At 40.5% G+C, this 23,136-nt stretch overlaps 1 protein-coding gene and 1 long non-coding RNA gene across 3 annotated transcripts; both read right to left on the bottom strand.

Moving 5' to 3' along the window:
* Positions 1-929: 929 nt before the first annotated feature.
* LOC142368563 (uncharacterized) lies at positions 930-3,733 on the bottom strand. Its single transcript, XR_012767379.1, has 3 exons — positions 3,638-3,733; positions 2,095-2,284; positions 930-1,764 (listed from the first exon to the last, which is right to left on the bottom strand). It is a non-coding gene; the product is annotated as an uncharacterized LOC142368563 (long non-coding RNA).
* Positions 3,734-8,518: 4,785 nt separating this feature from the next.
* On the bottom strand, positions 8,519-22,621 carry LOC142369378 (uncharacterized). Of its 2 annotated transcripts, XM_075451738.1 has the most exons (15): positions 22,442-22,621; positions 18,342-18,397; positions 18,037-18,256; positions 17,187-17,401; positions 17,003-17,084; positions 16,834-16,907; positions 16,556-16,643; positions 16,380-16,468; positions 14,112-14,216; positions 13,416-13,511; positions 13,241-13,344; positions 13,048-13,156; positions 12,756-12,891; positions 12,617-12,643; positions 8,519-11,299 (listed from the first exon to the last, which is right to left on the bottom strand). In XM_075451738.1, exons 3-15 carry the CDS (start codon positions 18,245-18,247, stop codon positions 10,755-10,757), a joined length of 1,881 nt encoding a protein of 626 aa, XP_075307853.1. In that variant the 5' UTR covers positions 18,248-18,256; positions 18,342-18,397; positions 22,442-22,621; the 3' UTR covers positions 8,519-10,754. The 2 variants fall into 2 exon arrangements, with proteins under 2 accessions (XP_075307853.1, XP_075307854.1); XM_075451739.1 differs by lacking the exons at positions 18,037-18,256; positions 18,342-18,397.
* Between the last annotated feature and the right edge of the window lie 515 nt (positions 22,622-23,136).

Here is a 23,136-nt window from a genome sequence, read left to right as displayed (position 1 = left end):
AACATTTTAATCGTTGCCCAGCCCTAATTTTGACTTTAGACAGCCAGCGCTGTCCAAACCTCTTTTAACACTTGTTTTTTTTTTTGTAATTGTTTATTTCTGATAATTTTTTCTGCAAGGATTACACACGTACATACAAAAAGTCCCGGGTCACTTTGACTCTTTACTCCACATAAACAGTGCAAAGGCTTTCCAGCCTTGTTCGTATGGCCAGAGTGGCAGGCTGGCAGGCTGAAAAGTCAGGATAACACTTTGTCCACTTTGGCAAAAATGAAATTCAAATAGGAACAAATATGAAATAAACATGCAATTCTCTGAATGCGTTCAAACGCAGCGTCCTTACCGTCGTTCATTACTTTATAACTTGTCAAATCCAAAAGATTAAACAAACCAAAACACCTCTCAGACCTGTGTTATCAGAATAACCCTCTTGGAACGCCTTGTATCTTTAGTTTCCTCCTTTTTTGTTGAAACAAAGACAATGTTATCATAAGATTATTTCACTTGGAGGTTAATAGGGGAGGAGGGAGGAATAGGTTAAGTTGATACAAGGGTGGCCTCTGGTGGACTACGAGGCAAATGACTTCTACCAGTCAGATACATTCATTCAAACAGCCTGACAGTTCTGTTTTCATTTGAACGGGGTACAAATGCTCAAAATCTCTCACGTTTGAACATGCTGGCACCTGGAGCAAAGTGCCTTTGAGTGTTTTAGGCCCCTGCCTTGAAAATCTCATTCATTCATATGAACTGCTGTACAGAAAGTTCCATCATAATTACCATCCCCAATATGGCTGCGTGGCACACCATGAATAAAACATTTCTGCATGTGTGTGTGTGTGGCTTTTACAGAAGCAGAGAGCAGCCTTGCCTGCAAACATTTTGATATGTGACACGTTTAGCTTTTGGACAAAAGAAACAAAAATACATGCGAGCGAAAGCAGTTTTATTGGGTATTCAGCAGTATGACTACACAGTTACACTTTGCTGTTCTTACAAAAAGATGGAAGTTCAGAGCAGGTACAGAGCACCCGAGCCCATTTGAGGCCTGTTGAACTACATCGACTACTACAATGTATTTGACAATATCCTGTATGAAGCAGAACAAATGGAAATGTTTTATTTGGATACAGTGGATTAAAGTAATAGTTCCCCTATAAAAGAATCATAAAGCATTGTTATTTTTCATGGCTGCAAAGCTTTTGCTGTAATAAAATCTCTCTCACAGTGGTTAATACATCAATCGTACATCCAGCCTTAATGTAATAACTGGAATTTTGTCGTTCAGAGCACATGTTCATTTAACTGTGTTCATCAAACTAAATGCTGTTGGAACGTGTTGAGATATGTGAAGAAGTGAGTGTATTGTCGTCAAAGTAGAAAAGCTTTATTTATATGTGGAATTTAATTTTTTAGGCAAAAAAGAAGCTTGTCAGACGACTTGAATTTCAAGCCAATGGACCGCAGATCTCATTGCTGGTTGGTGGTTGGTTGGTACTTTTTTCATAATGAACAGGACGACATTGGTTCGCAACATTGTCACAAGCCACATACACATATTTTGTACCCGACACTACTCTACTGACAGTGCAATCCCAGGTTCTAACTGTGACATCATACACCAGCATGCTTGAGGTACTGAAGCACAAGTTGCCAGACCAGCGCTTTCCTGACCCATTACAGATCTGCTCAACACGGTTCTGATCCGAACTCCTGATGAAGGACTGAAAAGGTCTGTCACAGAGTCTCATGTTGCTAATGTACCTGCAGATTGAGATCAATGGCCAGAGTTATTGGAAATGAAACATTTGTTTATAAAACATTTGTGTTTTTCCAAAGAAATATTGGCTGTAAAAAATGTGCATGAATGTTTACTAAATGTTTACTACAAAGTAAACTGTCAGAATTATTCTCTTTCAAATGTAATCTGTGCCAATATGAAGCTGTATACAGCTAATATACTGCACAATAATATAGACAGTAGGATATATCATCGGGTGAGGAAGTTCTAGTGAAATCATCATAATAATCATAAAAAAGAGATCCCATTTATTTTCCTGTGGTCTGCAGTGGGAACTTTAGAGTTTAACTCACGTTTGCCATTCACTCTTTGATGCAGTGTTGAAGGACCCCTGAAGGATATGTTTGTGAACAAAGTTGTTGTAAGCATTGTTGTTACGTCTGGTCGTACATGGAATATTGCCGTAGGCTCCTACCCCTTCCGGGATCAGAACAAGGGCAATAGTGAACATGACAGTGATCAGGATAGCCATGTTCATCTTGTCTGGAGTGAGAAGAAATATATTTAGTTCACAAAATAGCAATCAGCAAGGCTACATACACAGTTGAGCTACGGTTACAGTTGTAACTGGGCTATTTAGTTTGAACACCTTCCTTGTCCCATTTTACATGTCAGAGAGTGGAATCAAGTTATCAACCGAAGAAAACATAGACACCAATAGCCAAAAACCAGGTAACCAACTGCTGCATCTGTGGAAAGAAAAGTACTGCGGCCATACATTGGATCGTTAAGATCACCTGCAGAATCATTAATGGGAAGAAACACACAACAAACAAACAAACAGCAACAATATCACCAGCAGCAAGTATATGAAAAGGAAAATCACTGTAGTTAAAGCTGCGGTCGGCAACTTATTTTTAGTCATATTAGCTTGAACTGTCATGGGATTCTGGAAGTAGAATATTAAATAGGCTGTTTAGGAAAAATAACGAAATCTGTAGCTCCCTCTGAAGCCTGTAATCGTGCTTGCAAAAATCGAGCGCTCCCGGCTGTTTTTAACCAATCAAGTTAGGGTGGAGGAATCCTACCTGTCAATCACAGCTTGTGCACACGCTGCTGAGCGTGAGTCTGCCCCAGTTTGTGTGCGCTCACACTGGTGTGAACTCACGTGCACAACCTCGTCCACAGAGGGGGAGGGGTTTGGGGAGCGATTCGGAGCTCGTTAGAGTTTGGGGGAGGGACCTGAAAGTTGTGTCAGTTCGAATTTTCCGACTTTAGACTCGCAATTTTGAAAACCTGCCGACTGCAGCTTTAATGATTATTATTAAAACTAAAACTCACATTGTAATAGTGGGGTGAGCATGTGAGTGAATGAATGATAGAGCATATGTGTGTGTGTTAATTATACGCCAAAGGCTTTACATGAATTAAAGATGAGCGCGGGCCCAAGAGCCCCCACGTGCCCAAGAATCACACCTCCACCTGGCATGGAATTATTGAGCAGAATTTGTCAATAAGTTTAAAATTAAATCTGTGGAACATACTTTTTAAAAAAATGTATTCAAGAGTAAATAGAAAACAGAAAGGTAATATGAAAGTCAGCTATGGCGTGTGCGCTTCAGTGAAAATGTTAAAAGAGGAAGTGGGCATGCCATGTAAGAAGAAAGATTTTAAAGTTGAAATTCTGCTGTTGGACAGATTAAACGACATTCCCTTTTTTAATTTCACAGTTTTTGTTGCCATTTTATTCATTTTCATATTTTATTTGTTGTCAAATGTCAATTTAAAAACTGAATAATCCTGAGATATTAAGTATGTCATTATTTGTTGTTCACTGAATGTCCACTGTAAAAGAAAACTTTTAATGTTTGTTAGCTGTGAATAGGTTATTCTCACCTGCTCAGATCAGTCTGTCTCTGGAAGATCAACACTGGCGTCTGTCTGAAGGAGATGAATATCAGCTGAAGGTGAAGTCTCTGATAGAGCCTGGTAATACTGCGTCCTTTATAAAGCTCTGCGTGTGAAAAAACTCAACCTATCACCTCAACCCAGAGCAAACAGCCAATCAAACCACTGTAAACTTCCCCCTCACCACACATGTTCAAGATCATTATCAAGACAGTTTTCCTTCTTAACCACATTAAGAATGATCACTTAAACTCATGCCATTTACACTGCAATCAAATCACATTAGATATTATTATAAAATTATCTATTTTATCTCACAATGGTCTCTTGGGTTTGACTTTCAAAAAATAAATCAAAGTTTAGCGTGATATGTCTGCATTTCAGTGAGAAAACAGAACATACAGATGTGGAACAATCTAATGATCTATCCATCTAGTTCAGCATAGGAGAATAAAGGCAATTTTACTTATCTGTTCCATTCACTCTTTGGTGAATGATAAAAGATTTGCTTTAGTATGTGCCTCTGAACAAATTTTGTTGTATGCACTTTTGTCTTTGATTTTCGTGATTGAGGGGTGAGGATTGCAGTGTTCCACTCTTCCCATGACCAGAAAGAGGCCAAAGCGTGTGCATGACACGACTGGAAAAGTTGCATCACTGTTAATCATGCCAATATTTCAGTCAAGCCAAGAGTTGAAAAAATAAAACCAACAAATGGAAGAATTTCAGGAACCCAGAAGAAAAATATGTATATGTACAGAAATCTCGGCAACTTCCTAAAAACTGTGTAAGTGAGCTCACAATATGTGAACACTACAAAACACAGAGAACACAGAATAAAGTAAGGGTTCAGGGAAGGAAACCGTGTCAAAGAAAATAAAAGAAATAGAAATGACACAGTCCATCACTGTGACACAGTGGAAGACTGAGACATTTTTATGAGTAATTAGTGCAGAAATCTTAGTTATTCCAAAGAGTTTCTTGTTACTGTATTATGGGAAAAACCTATTATTTGTAGGTATGTACTTATACTATAGACTGAACTGTCTAAATCTACTGTGCTTAACTGTATGCATAGTCTGCATAAAAACACCTTATTCAATTAATCTTAGGCATGAAATGTTATATTATGTTTTTAGATCACTTCTTGAGCTAAACATTCAAAATTGGTGTCTTAGTCAAAACGTGATTATCTGTGTGTATGATTAATAGAAACAAAGGAAAGGGAAAAGGAAAGTCTCATGAGAAAACCACTAAAATATAGAAAGTATACTCTTGCTGTGCACCCAGTAGTGTGTACTGTGTATGCATTGGTGCATTCAGCACACCAGTGCCACACATTTCAGAGAACCACTACTGCTTTTGCAGCTTATACATGTGGGCTGAAATATGGGACAATCACTACAGAACGAACATGTAGGACTGAGTTTTTACATTACAGAAGGACACAAGGCCTTTCTCATAGTATACAAACACCCCCACTTTCTGAGGTTTAACTCTAAGAGACAGGCTGACTTGGTGGTTCAGTTATGGCTGCGTGCTTTTTGCCTTCACATAAAGAATCTCCTTACGGATTGCATCGCATCGCGCTGTTGACCCCCAGGACGCTGCCGAACACATATTCTCAGAAAAGGGAGGTGACTATTTTTGGGAAAAATATTGTGTCTCTGTGGACAGTTTTTTTTTTCTTGTTAAGCACTTTAACTTCCTTTTCTTCAGAAATGATCAAGAAGAAAAGGAAGTGAAAAATCTTGTGCAATCCTAATCTAGATGATTATCAAAACAAACAAAAAAAATCACTTCTCAAGCTACTCTCTGGTAAATCTTTTTATTCAAATCTTACCATAACTTTTTAGTAACCATTCTAAGTACAAACATTTATCAAATCTTTTTTTTTTACATAAAAAAAACATCCTTTGACAAATATAAGGACTCACAAAGTGAAGGGAGGTGTTCTAGTTTCTGCTGGATCTAACCTTCACCTCTAAATGAACACTATCTATCAAGCTTACATGGTTTGTTTGCCTCCATCATTGGGGTTTATGGGGTCGAACCAAAACTGCTTACAGTAAACTTCCATTTTCATCAGACTTCCTTCTCAAATAACGAAATGTTTACTTTACCTAAAAACTTTAACTAAAAACACCTCAAAAGACAGGCCTTCACAGAGTGCGTTTGTACCGGTACCACTTACGTCTATGACATTCATATCAAGTTTTCCATTGTATAAATACAATATGATACGCCTGAGGTTGTAACGACAGCTGTATTTGCACATATTCTTCTTCAGGTTCAGGTCGACTTATCTTTCATAGATTAGAGAAGTTCTTAACTGAGTGAAATGACTTGGAAATAACAGCCATGATCAGAGCTGGTTGAGTTTTCTAAATGCTAAGTAAAGGAAATTCAGTGCTTGATTTATCATCTCGACCTGTCCAGGGTGTAGCCCGCCTCTCGCCCGATGACTGCTGGGATAGGCTCTAGCACCCCCGCGACCCGACCGACGGATTCAGCGGGTATAGAAAATGGATGGATATATTATCTTTTTTAGCATATAAAACGCTGGACCATCCTTTATGAAAGAAAAAGAGATAATTCTTCTCCACAGTTCTTCGTGACTGTCATATTTAGAGATGCTCAATCATTTTCATACAGTCAAATGAAATATGAAAGAACGGGAGGTACCTAATGTGTTGTGACCGTTGTTCGTAAGACCAACATTTTGCAAGCAGCAAGTTTGATTAACTCAAAAAGATTTGATCAAGCCAATAAACATGCAGTTTTTGGCCTGTTGCAAATATGTCTGTGCATCATTGTAGTTCTCACAACAAGATTTTATGCCTAAATGTCACATCGCAGACAAATAGCGGAAGTTGGAGACAAATGGCCGGTTCAATCACTGTGTGTGAAAGCTTCAAAGATGTAACTTGTGAGGCTCATGGAGATGTCCCATTCTCTGTCTAAACATCTAGCATTTTGGATTTTTTTTTTCCCCAAGGGGTCAGAGAATGAGCAGCGTTAAGAGTGAGTGATAACTGAACTAAGGTCTTCTGCATGGAACTCTGAGGCTTTGTGGAAACTGGATCAGTTGTAACCACAGCACACCAAAAGTGAACACACCATCAGAAGAACCATACGTCAAGCTTTGTTCCCTGAGAGATTTAAAAAAATAAATAAATAAATAAAATGTACAGACACCAAATTACATAATTAACTGGAAAAAAAGGGTAAGACTCTGATAAACATGAGTGCTGCCCAAAAGTAAGCAGGAGTAGTGTCTCTAAACCACTTCTGAGCCAAGGATTATATGTTTATCTCAGAGGATGAGGGAAAATGTCCTTTGTACAGATTTCTGGTTGCAACAGAGTGTTGTGTAAGGAAGAATGAAACCACAAACCTATTGTGAAACATGGTGGTAGAAAGTGGTCAAGGCTGAATGTTGTAGTGCTGGGGGAATTCACACCAAAATCAAACTGACCCCACCGTGACCTCGGTTTCCATCTTTGCGGAGAACAGTTCGTGCTGCGGGTTATTTTGAAGAACACATTAAAAACCTTCAAAAATAACTACTTAAAAGAGCAAACAAAACTATGGAGAGCTAACTAAGTTAATATCACCCGGCACTCACATTTGTCAGCTAAAGGGAGAGGAAAGAGACGGAGTGACTTTGTTTTCTTTTATTTCTTACCAAAACTAGGAAATAGAAAATCAATAAAATACTAAATATTCCCCAAAAGCTGGTTCCATTAGTCCACTTGAATCACACAATAAAATATAATCTAAATCAGTAAATTTTGATATTTCATGTAGACGATATTTAAAACAGCCAGACTGAACATCAGTGGCCACGGAAACCAAATGATGGATGTGTTTGAGACAAATTTGTTAAAAAGAAATAGCTTTTGCGCACGAATGCTAAACATTGTATCTAAACAGAGTGTGAGGGCAAATCATATACAGTTGCTCAAAAAAGAAAGAAGTTAGTCAACCCCTGGAAAAAGAAAAACATTTTCTTTGATTATTCCTAAAATCTGGCCTGAATTTGGGCAAACACAGTTGCACTTTGTGAATGTGACTTTTTATTAAAGTGTATGATTTAAGTTTTGGGTCTAGGCCCCAAGGTATGCTCCATTTCTTAAGGTTTAATCTTCGATAAGACAAATATTCAACAAATGGAAGAAATTCAGGACTGTTGCTAATCTCCCTAGGTGAGGCATTTTTTGAAAGAGGTTTTATTTTATTTTTTTGCAAAAAATGGAACCAAGTGGTAACAATATGGAAAATACGAACAGAAATCTCTGCATCTTCCTTTAACCTATGCAAGTGAGCTCACAATATACAGACACTGAAAAAAATGGCAATAAAGAAGAGAAAAACCATGTGGGCAACAACTGAGAAAGAAGTAAAAAAATAATCAAATAAATAACATGGTGTTTCCCAAGATTCCTCTGCTGACAGAGACAACAAGTGCACCTTTTTGGCAAAACATAACAATGCTACATTTGGAGCAATAAGGCACTAAAAATCAGCACTAAAATCTCATCCGTAAGAAGAAGCACTATTGTGGAAGTTGCCTTTAGGCGAAAAGATGAGCCGAAAACTTCTCACATTAAGACTGTGTGAGTCGCGTTTATTAACTGACAAAAACTCACAGTTCCAACTGACAGCTCGCGCATCAACAGAACAGCTGTTATCATGAAACGTCACCGGATCTCTTAAAGAGACCGCAACTATTAAATGCATCATAACATTAAAGACGATGAACCAACAACATAACAGATAACAGAACACATATAAGAAAGTGAATTATGCCGTCAGTGTTGAGAGCACTACACATGCCCCCCCAGAATTCACTCTAACAGAAAACCTGATAAAAAAATATCAACGGCGTGGGGGGCGAATCAAACGTCCAGTGCGGCTCCGCCGAATTTGAGAGTGCGGAACCGCCCCCTCAGTGGCTGTCTGTGGGGCTCCCCTGCGGCATGGTCGAGGGGCAGGAGGAACGGAAAGGGGGGGCCTAGTCAGAGGCCGTCCCCGTTTTGGGGGCTGCGCCAACTCAACTGGCCTGGCCAGATCAAGGTGAGCTGGTTTAAGGCGGTCCACAGAAATACACTCCGGTTTGCCCCCAATGTCCACCACAAAGTGCTTGTCCCCAGTTTCCACAACACGGAAAGGGCCCTCGTAAGGCGGACGGAGAGGTCCGCGGTGCCCATCCACACGAATGAAAACATACCCAGCAGACTGTAGGCCACTGGGGACGTGAGAGTTTGGTAGACCATGGCAGGAGGTAGCAAGTGGAGCAAACAGCTTGGCATTGTCTAACAGGCTGGAGCGCTGGAGTGTGGCTGACCAAGGGGTCGTGGTGCTGGGGACGAAATCCCCGGGGACCCGCAGTGGCTGACCGTAGACCAGCTCTGCGGAGGAGGCCTGGAGGTCTTCCTTCGGTACTGTCCTGATGCCCAGCATGACCCATGGGAGCTTGTCAGCCCAGGAACTGTCCTTCAGGCTGGCACGCAGGGAGGCTTTCATGGACCTGTGAAATCGTTCACAGAGGCCATTGCTCTGGGGGTGGTAGGCCGTGGTGCGGTGGAGTTTAACTCCCAAGCTCCCTGCGACAGCGTTCCAAAGCTCGGAAGTAAACTGAGCGCCACGGTCTGAGGAGATGTCTGAAGGGGCGCCAAAACGGGACACCCAGGTGCCAATAAATGCCCGTGCCACGTCCGCTGATGTTATGGATGACAGTGGAACAGCCTCTGCCCACCGTGTGGTCCTGTCGACCATAGTGAGTACATGAGTGTAACCCTGCGAGGGTGGAAGTGGGCCAACCAGGTCGATGTTGACGTGGTCGAAACGTCGTTCAGGCACTTAAAATTGTTCCAGTGGCGCTTTGGTGTGGCGGTGTACTTTGGCACTCTACACAGGTGTTCGCCCAGTCCCTCACGTCCTTTTTAAGTCCGTGCCACACAAACTTTGCTGCCACCAGCCGTTGTGAGGCCTTGGTTCCGGGGTGTGAGAGGCTATGGATGGCGTCGAAAACAGGCCGCCTCCACTTCGCAGGCACAACAGGCCTAGGGGAGCCCATAGAGATGTCGCAAAGCAGAGTGGTGCCAGCGTTGTCGAATGCCACATCCTGAAGCTGCAGCCCAGTAGCGGATGAACGGCAAGCCTGCACGTCCGGGTCTGTGGCCTGCTCCGTTGCCATGCTGCCGTAGTCCAAACCGAGGTGGACCGCCCCCGCAACAGCACGGGAGAGGCAGTCTATATCACGTCGGGGTCACCAGTGTGGAAGTTGCCTTTAGGCGAAAAGATGAGCCGAAAACTTCTCACATTAAGACTCTGTGAGTCGCGTTTATTAACTGACAAAAACTGACAGTTCCAACTGACAAAAACTCACAGTTCCAACTGACAGCTCGCGCATCAACAGAACAGCTGTTATCATGAAACGTCACCGGATCTCTTAAAGAGACCGCAACTATTAAATGCATCATAACATTAAAGACGATGAACCAACAACATAACAGATAACAGAACACATATAAGAAAGTGAATTATGCCGTCAGTGTTGAGAGCACTACACAATTGTGATTTAGAGCTGCTTTGCTGCTATAGAACCTGGACACCTGATATTAACTGAGGGGATAACGAATTAAGTTTTATTAAGAATATTAGGGCTGCAGTACATTGATTTAAGCTGTTTAGAGAATGAGTGATGAAAAAAAAGCTTGACAAATATAACATAAAAAGGACGGCAAAACCTATAATTTGTAGGTATGTAATCACACTACAGACTGTATGTCTAACATATCACAAATTGTTATGGTGTTAAAGCTATAGTTCATATAGTGTTCATGAAAATATCTTATTCAATCAATCTTGGGCTTAAAAAGTCGCATGATGTTTCTAGATTATTTCTTGAGCTGAACATTCAAAGCTGGTATCTTAATCAAAACATGACCATCTGTGTACGATTAATAGAAACAAAGGAATGGGAAAAAGGATCTCTAATGCAAAAACTGCTAAGATATGAAAAAGTAAACTCTTCCTGTGCACCCAGTAGTGTGTTCTGTGCATTCAGCACACCAGTGCCACACATCTCAGAGAACCACTACTGCTTTCGCACGGCAGAGATAATCAGAGGATCGGCATTTCTACCATTTTCTTTAAGATGTGGGCTGAAGTACGGAACAATCTCACCACCGAATGAACACTCAGTAAATGAGTAAATGTGAGATTGAGTTTTCACATCATAGAAGGACACGAGGCCTTCGTCGTGGTCTACAAACACCCCCACTTTCTGAGGTTTCACTCTCAGAGGCAGGCTGACTGGTGGTACGGTCAGGGCTGCGTATTTTTTGCCTCCATAATGCACAGCCACCCAGTAACCGTTCTCTGTGTTAACGTCGAGAACCCCCTTGCGATTTGCACTGCGTCGTGCCACACCCAGATCCCACCCGGTTTTGTTGTTGACCTCGACCTCCCAGTATGACTTTCCAGAGGTGAGGCTGTTTAGCCCCAGGACGCTGCCGAACACATCAAAGCTCTCAGGGGCATCGGGAACTTTTGGTTTCTCTCCACCGTCTTGCACGGTCTTCAAGTCACCAGAAAGAACAAGGCACTGATGAGCGGTGGCCGAGTCCAGCTTGACGTCCACTGTGACCAGACAAAAAAACAACAACAAAAAAAACAGTTGAACAGTTAAAGGGTTGAGAATCGTGAGAGAGTACTCTCACATTAAGTGTAAGCATCGAAGAACGTATCAGAATATTGGGGAAAACACTTTCATGTTCCAAGACTGCACCTATAAAAATCAAATACCTGGTCAAAAGTTAGTTGTTACCATTTTTGAAACAGTCAACCTTGTGCCGTAATCAACTGCTCCCAGTGCACCTGCCACACTCCAAACACCTGGAAATGCATTGTGATCACTTGCAGGTGTGTATTTGTAAACTTCACATTCAGCGGTCTGATCCCGAGAAGCTAATTCAATGTGCTTGATTGAAAGAAGTCAAGTAATTGAAGTAATCAAGCATGGCTTTGGTGCGCTCTTGACTTGACACGTCTGTTTTTGGTCTCAGAGACTAAAGGTGATTCCACTGAACAGCGCCGCCTGGTCGGACGATTGTTATTCACATGAAGGAATAGTTAGATTAACAACTAAATCTGAGGTTAGCAAATGTGCACCTGCAAGTCGCTAGGAAAAGATTTCTAGGAAGACCGATAATCATGACAGGACCACTGGGAGCAGGGACTACTTTAAATGAAATCAGTGGAATTTAAATCAGGTAGAGTTTTGGCACATTAAGCAAAATAAGCCAACTTTTAACTTTTTTAAACTGAAAAAGGAGTAACCGCTAAAGGGAAAATAAATGAAAACTGTAAATTAAGAATATGTATTGAATTTGAAGTATTATTTCTCATGACAGTAGAACCAATGATTTTCAAGCAATGTCTTTTCAATGCTGTTGCCACTTCAGAGCCAGGTTATGTAGAATGTGATGTAGCCAACTTATGATTCACATGTTTTTATTCACCAAGAATAAACTGTATTTAACATTAACTTTATACGTATTATATTTTTGTGTCCGCAGGCGTATTGTGGAGATGCCATTGGCAACTGTTTTTATGTGTCAATAGAAAGATTTTTTAGCTCGTTCAACACTTTCATTTCTTCAGAAATTATCAAGAAGAAAAGGAAGTGAAACAGTATTATCTTGTGTAATCATAATCTAAATGAACATTAAAACAAAATGCCTTCCAGGTCTACTCCCCATGTCTGGGAAAGTTTTTCATTCAAATCTTACCATAACTTTTTTATTAACCATTCTAACAAACAGACATAAAATAAACAAATAAAAGGAACCAAATACAAAAGTCACCAAAGTCTCCCCAGCTTTTACATAAATGCCTATTGATTCACCGTCTTTTTTTCTGAGCATTGACACAATATACATACAATCGTATACGCACCTTCAAATGTTGGAATCCTCTTGATCTCTGTGAAAAGAGATATGCTTTTAAACTTAAGTGGCAACACACTGAAGACAGACTTCAATCGAAAAATTTAAAAAAAGACTAAAATATAAGAATAACAGATGAAAGGACTCACCAAGTGAAGAGAGGTTTTCTAGTTTCTGCTGGATCTCTTTCACCATGGTAGAAGTTGTAACTCTCAGGGTACCAAAGGACAATGACGTGTCAACACTTACATTTTTCCAATCTGAAGGTTCACCCAAGCCAGGGACCTGTGTATGGACAGGGAGGAGGTGTATTACTGACAGTATACAAGATCCATTGTAATGAATCACATGGAAGACACAAGTGGGCAAAATGCATGAAGCTGGAAAAGTGAACAAAACGTGTCAATGGCAGAACGGCTTGATGCTATAGGGCTGTCTCACCTTCAAGTCTGGCTTATTGTCCAACTCATTCATGCTTTCTTTCAGTCGGTCAATTTCTCTCTGCAGCTTTTGCTCCAGGTCTTGTGCTTCTCTCTTCATTTTCTGTTTCCTAGAAATAACAGAGCACATTTGACTTTTAGTTTCCATAAAACAATGCACTGTAATACCTGTCATGGAGCCGCATGGGACCGACCTCTTCTCCAAAGGCTCAAGGGCTTTCCTCCGAGCATCATCCACAACTCTCATCACCTCTGAGAACGCATTATATATCTCCAGCCACTCGGCTTCCAAAAAGCCCTGAGAAGAGCGATGGAGTCAAAAATATCTCAACACCAAAATCATTAAGTGGAAAAGACTCTACAGCTTACCTCGCAGGTTTTTACAGATGATCTGACTTCAACCTTTTTTTGCTCTCTGGTGTGAATTTTCTGCTGTAAATCGGCCCTCATCCTGTCCTTTCTTGCCTTGAGAGAAGGCATAATGTATAAGTGAAAGAAACAATAAAATGAATGCCAGCAGCTAAGTCGGTTTATACAAAGTGTAAGCATTGCTGTATTTAGGGCTTGAAGCCACCGCCAGCATTCTGATGTCACAACACACATAAACAATGCTTACTTTTGGATATTCAAAAAGGGAAAATAGCCCAATGACAATCCTAGATAAGCATTACAGCAGGTTAGTACTTGCTAATTAATACAGAAAACAAAACAGCCTTTTGAGAAAGTCATACATTGCGAGTCTTAGCCTGACTCATGCTGTAGCAAATTCCAAGGCGATGAATTTGCGAAAGGAACTGTGAATTAACAGCAGGCCACTTTGAGCACATTTAGCTTATCTTCTCAAAATTTTGAAAGGTAGTAGGTTTATCAGGACAATGTGGTGGGAAGTAGCAAAAAACTAAAAGCAGAACATCTGTTACATCTCATGACTTGCGAGTTATTCAGGGTCACACAACCAAATGTTGAACCATCCAATACACAAATAGCATGGAAAACTGCTTGCTATCGCTTTTGCTTAGCTGGTTTTGGCTAAAAACATACACTGTGCCATTAATCTTGTATTACCTGTAGCTGTTTTTCGGCCTCCCTTTCTTCTTCCTTTTTTTTCTCTTTTAGATAATTCACTGTTTCCTGAGCTGTGGTTGTTGAAGGCTCCCATAGTTGTTGTTCCTAAATCAAAAAGGCATGAGGTCAAACATATGATAAAAATAATGAGAAACCAACAGTAAGGCTTTTCATTTGGATCCATTAATGTCTAAACAGCTTTTTTGTTGCAGAAAAGCAGGAAAAAAAGAAAACAGAAACAAAAATAAAAGATAAGTGATTCACAGGAAGTTGTCGTCTCTGCTCGTTTTAATCTACCTTTTTTCCCCTTTCCAGCCTGTTTGTTTCTTAATGACTTCTGTTTCCCACTTTGGATTTTCTTTTGTTTTGGCCTTTTGCATTTCCTGTCTTTTTGGTGCACCAACTTTTGTGCATTCAGCAACTTGAATCAAATTGCACCATTTTTTCTGCCTCATGCAATCATAATGTCCTGCTTTTACTGTAGGTCCTCCCTTCTGCATTCTTCTGATAGCAGTGTGGTATGAATGACAAAATCAGCTCATGAATTTACTCTCACTTAATGTGAAAGCACATAAAAGTTAATGGCAGTTTGGCACAAGGGGGGACTACTGTTTCACTGGCTCTGATGTTGGACAATTTTGACCAGTGCGTGAAACAGAACCCTTTTCATGGGGCAAAACAATGCTATCTACTGGGGTAATTTTGTTTGAACCCCTTTTAAGTCGCAGCACCAGAGTCCTTTTGGTGAAGCGCCACCTGAAATGGAGCTCTGTGAGACCTAGTAGACTTCGTAGCAGAAGCTTTTGGCAGAAATATGATGTGTGGTTGAGCGGGCCCTGCATGTACAGGGGCTGAAGGTCTTCATCACAGTCGGCTTAGGGTCAGTCCTGGCCCATGGTCCTCTGCTGTCATGTCACTATATCTCTTTGCCCACTTTCCTATCCTCTCTCCTCTGTGAATAAAGGCTGCTAGAGCCCACAAAATCTTAAATGAATTGCCCACTTTGGATTATTTTGACATGAAGCTGTATGACATCCCATACTAGCAATATCGTGCATGAACATTGACTTACCCCCTACTGCTCGGAAGCAGGGGATTGCTTGGTCTGCACTTCGGTCTGCACGGTCTACACCATGAAACAGGCGCGGCTATCGGCAGGCGGCAGCACACAGTGATAAGAAGGGAGAGAAAATAGCGCCAAGCGATTGTGAGGTCTGATTTTTTCCTGGAGAACAATTTTGTGATGCAAATGTATTACTCTTTTGAACGCATTTTGTTTTGAGAAGCAAAACGCTTTGTTTTTGTGGCCCCTTCCAACTAGCCGGACTACTTTCGTCAACACCAAAACGAGGCTGGAATTCGGCTCACAGGACGCAGCGGGGGTTAAGTCAATGTTCATAAACGATATTGCTAGTATGGCATGTCATACAGCTTCATGTCAAAAGAGGCGAACTATCCCTTTAAGTCTATGGGTATAGTCGAAAAATGAAGTTTCCTCAGGTCTTTTCTTTGACCTGATTGGAAGATGTCATGAGGTCAAGGAACGTTGGTGAAAGAAATTGTTAAGAACTTACTTAAAAGACAACCGCATCGCAATGAGAGTCCATCCACACTAAGCTGTGACGTGGATCTGCAGCACCGAAACTAAAGCTGTTTCGTGATTGTTCTACAAAAAGTGCTTTAGATACGTCATCTTTTCCAATTTTACCACGTTGCTTCACACACATTACATACAACCGCTACGACTTTAGCTTTAACTTCTCTCATTTTCTTCAGTATGTGGGAAATATAGGACAATCTCTGCTTGCAGTCTTGTCGAGGCCTCATTATATATAGACTATGTTAGTATAGATGGTACATGCAAAAGATATAAATATTACTTTATGATAAAGGTTGGTAGTAAAAACTCATTTCAAAAGGGAGAAAAGTGAAAGATACAGTCACAGGCTGCAAAATAAATAATCAAGCATTTCTTTGTTGCAGCCACAAGGAACTATGGGACAAAATGATCTCCTTTTGTTTCGGAAAGGAGTTCAGGGAGTTAAAAAAGAAAGCGCTGAGCCTCATCGCCTTAGCATTTAGAGAATTCCACCAACTCTTTTCATGGCGGCTCCTTTGATACTTCGGGGTCATTTTATTCAGTCGGGAACCTTCAACCAGACCCTAAGTGTTTCTATCTCCTAAAAACAACTCAAATAGGCTAATTCAGATTTCAGCAAACACACTTATTTAAACAGTTTTAAGTCTACAAAAATCTACTGCACTTACACCTACTCCAGCGGAGAAGTCCAGCACTCGACGCGCTTTGTCGGAGGGCTTAGCGAGGGTTTGATGTGAGAAAATTGGAGACTCAAAAACTGTAGAAGAATAAGACGGTTTACAGGTCTTTACAGGTTACTCTTGTTTTAGTCCTGTTGTGAATCAAAAGCACGTATAAAGCTTACATGGTTTGTATGCATCCTTTACTGGGGTTTGCATGGCTACAGGATTCATTTGGGTAAAAAAGATCTGTGACGGCGGCATCACACTGGCCTGCAAGAGAAAAGTGGACGAATTAGATTTTAGAGCTCCGCAACAATTGAATTTGTTTTAAAACATGTTGCAAAAATACAACAACAAAAAAAAAAAGGATGGAAATTACAGCCCAAAAAAAGTCAAATTCTCTTGGGTGCAGTGTATTTGGGCAAACATGTCTTTCTCCACAACAAGAAATCTGTCGTACCTGCGCTCCCAAAGTAAAACCAAGTGCACGCTTGCTTCTGTCCAAGTCAACGTCTTGCTGCTCAGTTTTAACCGCTGTAGGGAAAGAGGAGGGTTCACTGTCAAATAAAGTGTTTTCATTTTCTTCGTCTTGGTTTCTGTCAGGAATAAGCTTAAATCCCGCTGCATACACGATTGGAATAAATCCATCGCTGAAGCTCGACTGGCTGCAAGACTCGCTTGGGTGATGAAGTTTGGAGGCATGAGCGCTTTCTGTCAGAGAGAGGTGGAAGATAGGTTAACATGTGGAAACAACTCTCACATTATTCAGTCAAACTGACGAGTCTCTTTGAATCTTATTGCTGTTTGTGATACCTCATCCTTGTCTTGTATGCTGACAAATGGTCCATTGTCCTTTTGATGATAGTCCTCCCACTTATTTCCCCAGCGGTACTGTTCACTCTCAGGGATCCTCATTCCTATTGGTGTGCATCCCATCTTACCCTGGTGAGTTCTCAGGCCATGGTAATTTGTAACTTTGGACCAGCCACAGTGGCAAACCTGCAGGCTCTTGTCTGCTGGCGAATAGTCTGTTTGAGACATAATGGAAGAATCCAATTTGATGTGGCTTTTTAAGTTGAAAAAAAATTAAAAATTAAAAATCAAACCCCATTCCAAAAAAAGGTTGGGATGCTGCGTAAAATGCAAATAAAAACAAAATGCAGTGTGCTGCAGAGCTAAAAAAAAAAACAATATTAGTTTACAATAGAAAATAGAAAGAGTCAAATATTGAAACTGAGGCATTTTAATATTTCATGAAAAATGTCAGCTCACTTTGAATTCGATGGCAGCAAAAGTCTCAAAAAAGTTACGATGGTAAAAATTCATCAATCTGTATCTATTATTATCTATATTGGATGAAAAAAAAGACTTTATTTATTCCAAAGGGAAATTATATGATTGTGGAGCAATTTCAGAATAATGTACCCCACCATAAAATTCAAAAACTTGAATATTACTGAATATTACATTGTCTTTGTTTTATAGCAACATATGCTCCCATCCAGACTAGTCAAGAAAGGCCTTGCACATTTCAGCAAGGCAATGCCAAACCACACACTGCATCTATTACAACAGCATGGCTTTGTAGTAGAAGAGTCCAGGTGTTGGACTGGCCCACCTGCAGCATAAAAAAAAACAGCAGAAAAGGTTGTGCAGCACTTACAAGACTTTCCTGGACTCTTGAAGATATCCACCAAAGGCTCTTCGAGTTTGATTGGAGCAGGCGAGTAAGTTATCCTAGGAAGATAACCGAATGTTTCACCCTCGGGGATCCTCATTCCCTTGGGTGTACATCCCATTTTTCCCTGGTGGGTTCTCAGGCCATGGTAGGTCGTCACTTTGGACCAGCCACAGTAGCAAACCTGGAGGCTCATGTTAAATATCTGGGGAGGATGTAAGTGTATATGATGTAGTTAAAAAAATGCACGAGGTGCCCCAACAGTCACAAGCTGTTTAACCAGTGTTTACCTTTTTTCTCGACTCCGCTTTCTTGACTCCTGTTGCTGAGGCTAGTCTAAAGGCTCCTGTTAAATAAAGTTTGAGAAGATGCTGAAATATGAAGAGGGTTGACAAATCTCCTGCTTATGTTGTTACATCTACACAGCGGTTACATCTGCAGTGGAATGTCACGATAAATGTATTTCCTATCCTGAGCAATTTCATTACTTTCAAATCAATGTTGATTGATGTGATGACAACCTGCATGTGTAGGGCAGTGATGAGTTGCCCTCTAGTGGCACAGTGTGTATTGTACAGTATGGGCTATCCGGCAGTTACCAAACGCAACCAGGAAGCATTTAAATGAAGCTACGGTGGGTGTCAGTGTTGATCACATCAAAGAAAAATAATAAAGAGTATCACTTAGATCAATAATATCAGCTGGCATAATGAGATGAGTTGAATGTACACAGGTTATCTCAATAAATTTCGCACAGTATACTGTACACTGTCTGGTATAGGTTTCTATCTGCTCAACAGTCTTTTTTGTCGTATTTTGTTTCATGAGTGTTTAGGCGAAAGGTCTGAACTTAAGGCAGGCCAGTCCAGCACCCGGACTCTTCTACTATGCAGCCATGCTGTTGTAATACATGCGGTGTGGGGTTTATCATGGTTTTGCTGATATATGAAAGGCCTTTCCTGGAAAAAAAAGTCCTAGATAAGAGCATCTGTTGTTTTAAAACAAATAAAACGATAAAAATATATCTCTCAAATGTTAAAAATGAAAATAATATTTTTGATAACATGTTGCTGACGTTTGAACTTCTGCTCATATTTACTTCTGAGAGACTCTGCCTCTCCAAAGTGCTCTTTTTAAATCCAATAATGAAAGGGAACTTTTGCCAATGAACCTAATTAGTTGCAACAGGCTCCTTCAGTTGTTTCCTCTTAGCACCACTTAGAGTTCCAGCACTTCACTGCACCCGTCCCAACTTCTTTGCATGCGTCTCTGCCATCAATTTAAAGATGAGCTGATGTTTTTCATTTCTCAGTTGAAACATTTGATACGTCTTGTCTCTTTGGTTGTGAAATACGATATTGGTTCATGAGATTTGAAACCACTGCACTGTTTTTATTAACATTTTACACAGTGTTCGACAAAATGGGGTTTTATGATTAGGTTGACATCTGTGCGTAATGAACTGAATTAGGCATCAGCATGAGAAGAAAAACTCCCAATACATGTGCATTAAAACTTCTGTTGGCTTAACGCAGACACTGTACCAGAGCCAAGGTAAGCTGGTTTTTCCTTCCTGCACTGACACACCTGAGAGCAGCTGAGGTGAACTTCTGTCAGCGACTGGCTGTGATCCATGTTTGGCGAGGGAGTATACCTGGACTAAGTGCCTAAGGCAAATAAGCATAGATGCAAGGGTATACACTCAAGCCGTCCAGCCAATAAAATGGTGTTTTTTTTTCGGTTCTCTAAGAACAGCTGCTTTCACAGCCTGACACAGTAAGCAGTCCCTCAGGAAAATAATTATTTTTTTTTTGAAAAAAGAAAAAAACAACAACTCTGATTCCACCTTTTTGCTTAAGTTTGCTAAAATCCTTGTTGGACATATGTTGTTTGATCTCATACACACTATTAGTATGTGTATTCTTAATGGTTTCTGACCGTTGGGGAAAAACAAAAACAAATTCTCCAAGAACTAATGTTGCTGAGCCTTTCAACCGCATGACAAACATGTTTTTTTTTATTCTTCTTCTACAATTTTAAAATACAATTCCAGTCACCTGTGTGTCTCTAGCAGGGGGCTGTGGCTGCCTTCCAGTCTAGATAGGTATACGATTCACATTTAAACCAAATATATACTCCGTTTACTTATCTGCTTTTGATTCTTATACTGACAAACCTAACCATAGTCAATTCAATTCATTTTTATTTATATAGCGCCAAATACAACAAACGTCATCTCAAGGCACTTAATGATAATAATAATAAAGTCCAATTCAAGCCAATTGGAATTGAATTAATTGTAATCATAATTATTTATAAAACAATCCAATTCGTTCATATAGAGCCAATTCAAAAACAATTGCCTAGCTAAGGAAACCAACAGATTGCATCGAAACTTGTCTTCAGTCCAATCTCCCGTCCTGAGCGTGCCTGAGGCGACTGTGGAGAGAAACGACTCCCTTTGAACAGGAAGAAACCTCTGGCAGAACCAGACTCAGGAAGGGTGGCCATCCGCCTCCACCAGCTGGGGTTTGTCTCCCTCACTTTGACCTTTAAGTGTATTTACGGCACATTTTGCTATTCATTTTAGTCAGATTTCTGCTGTGTGCAGGAGAGGATAAGTGTGAAACAAGCAATCTTGCATTTTTTCTTAACCGTGTGGATTGAGATGTCCACGTCTGCTGTGGCTTGGCAGATTAAATGTCACATCAGACAAGCCCCTTCACTGTCCATTTTTAAAACTCGTCTTAAAATCCATTTTTATTCCCCGGCTTTTAACCCCCATGAGACTGTTTCTGTTATTGTTTTATTGTCTTTATTCTTTTAATATTGTTATTGTTTTTACGTTGTTCTTATGTTTTATGCCTTTTACTTCGTGTTTTTATTTATGTAAATGTCAATGTACTTTATTTATACAGCCCTTTACAGACAATCCTTACGATGTACCAAAGTGCTTTACAGCAGGTAATTAATGAAGAGAAAAATAAGTAAAAACAAATAAAAACGATATAAGAACAGTGAAAGCAATAAAATACAACAAAATAAAATAAAATAAAATAAGACGGGGAGCTTATTCCAGAGCCTGGGGGCAGCGACAGAAAAGGCTCGGTCACCCCAGGGTTTGTATTCTGACCCGGGCAGTTCCAGCAGAAATTGATCTGTTGACCTCAGAGCTCTACCAGGATTGCGGACTGTTAAAAGCTCAGATAAATATGATGGGGCGAGGCCGTTAAGAGCTTTAAAAACAAACATTAAAAGTTTAAAATCAATTCTATAAAGGACGCCAATGCAGTGAGTTAAGAACAGGAGTGATGTGCACACGTCTGTTGGTGTTGGTTAAAAGACGGGCAGCAGCGTTCTGCACAAGTTGAAGGCGACTGAGAGAAGACTGGGAGACGCCGACATAAAGCGCATTGCAATAGTCTGACCTTGAACTTATTAGGGCATGGATGGCTTTCTCGAGGTCATGACGACTTAAAAACATTTTAACTTTGGCCAGGAGACGTAACTGGAAAAAACCAGTCCTGACGACATTGTTCATTTGTTTGTCCAATCTCAGATGACTGTCAAAGGTCAAAGGTCACTCCCAGATTTCTGACGGTTGAACTAAGCTTTGAAGACAAGGTATATGTTAAAAAAAAGGTTTATGTACAGCACTTTGTTTCAGCCACGGCTGTTTTAAAGGGCTTTATAAATAAAGCTGAGTTGAGTCACAGAACAGGTTATATTTCATCCAAACACATTTGCGTGTGGTGGTATTTGAATCTTAATTTACTTACTGTACTCATCTTTAGGGAATCTACTCTTTCGACACACACGTCTGCCCTTGCGCGTTTGTTTTCTGGCCTGATGGTTCATTCATGGTTTTTGTATTTTATGGGAACAAATGACTCCATCCTAATCTTAGGGGTCAGGGTCATGTACACACTGTCAATACATATATACACAAAATAGTATCACCATGTCCATATACAATCTATTTAGCAACGTGAATTTTTTTTTTTGGATCTCGAGATCCTCACCAATCAGAAATAAATGAGCTTTTACAGCATCAGCTTTGGGACAGGTTGCGTAATGACAACGTTTACTGGCATTTGCGCCGTCAGCTTTTATGTAGTTTAAAGCCGAGCCGGAGAAAAGGAAGAAGGAACAGAAAAAGGGCTTTCTAAAAGTTTTACACCCTCCACTGCGAACGCGACGTCACACAAACAGATGTTTACGCGCATCAATATTTAGCGCATTCCAGTGAAACAGATTACGACTATAGAAATCTAAGCCATACAATTTCAGATATATATACATTTTCCTATCCTCCAATGGCTGAAAACTCGTCCTTTACACACATAGAAGGCAGTGTAACCTATCGCGAATAAATAAGCGCAGCACCTACCTGTCGCTCCTGTGTCGATGTTCCGCTGTGAGCTCGACTTTTCTCTTCTTCCTTTGCCGAAGCCTGAACGGTTTCAGTTTCGTTTCCGCCAATACAGTATTGTGGCTTTTTTTTTTTTTTTGATATAACATGACTAACCATTGGGTTTCGGTTACCTTTGCATGTCTTTGCATGCAGGGGCGGTCCTAGGGGCGGGCAGACCGGGCATGCGCCCGGGGCGGCATCGCGTGGGGGGCGGCATCACGGGGGAGTGAAAAAAAAAATAAATTTTTTTTTTAAAAATGTAAAAAAAAAAATGTAAAAAAAAAAAAAAAGATCGAGAGGGGTTTGGGGGGGGGGGTTTTGGGGGGCGCAATCGTGGCGCCCCCATCTTCCCCTCCTCCCCTTGGCCATACTCAGACTCAGATCACACATCATCAATACACGTTTCGGCCACAGTTGTTTTCGGCGCCCCCTCCTGAGACTCTCACCTCTCGTGTTAGGTGAGCAACGCAGCACAGTGCAGAGTTTGTGCAGGGGGGAGGGGGGATGATTCAATATATATTTTTTTTAATTATTAATGAATAGTTTTGAATGAGAGTGCATTATTATTACTATTACTATTACTATTATTACTGTTATTATTATGTTTTTTTTTTCCTTTTGTTGATTGTATTTTTCCCCTTGGTCGGTCATTTGTGATTTCAAGCCTTTCA

Source organism: Odontesthes bonariensis, chromosome 19 (genome assembly GCF_027942865.1).
Source record: "Odontesthes bonariensis isolate fOdoBon6 chromosome 19, fOdoBon6.hap1, whole genome shotgun sequence".
Lineage (NCBI taxonomy): Eukaryota > Metazoa > Chordata > Actinopteri > Atheriniformes > Atherinopsidae > Odontesthes > Odontesthes bonariensis.
The sequence above is the reverse complement of the archived record's forward strand: the minus strand, read 5'-3'. Positions and strand labels throughout refer to the sequence as shown.

Bases quoted from the DNA above. Each gene is read 5' to 3' on its own strand.
- LOC142369378 (XM_075451738.1), bottom strand. From the start codon at position 18,247: ATGAGCCTCCAGGTTTGCTACTGTGGCTGGTCCAAAGTGACGACCTAC. The intron at 17,402-18,036 runs GTAAGTGCTGCA...TGTCTCAAACAG, and splicing joins CAAGAGTCCAGGAAAGTCTT to ACTATTCGCCAGCAGACAAG. The intron at 16,644-16,833 runs GTACGACAGATT...TTTCTCTTGCAG, and splicing joins GTTTTACTTTGGGAGCGCAG to GCCAGTGTGATGCCGCCGTC.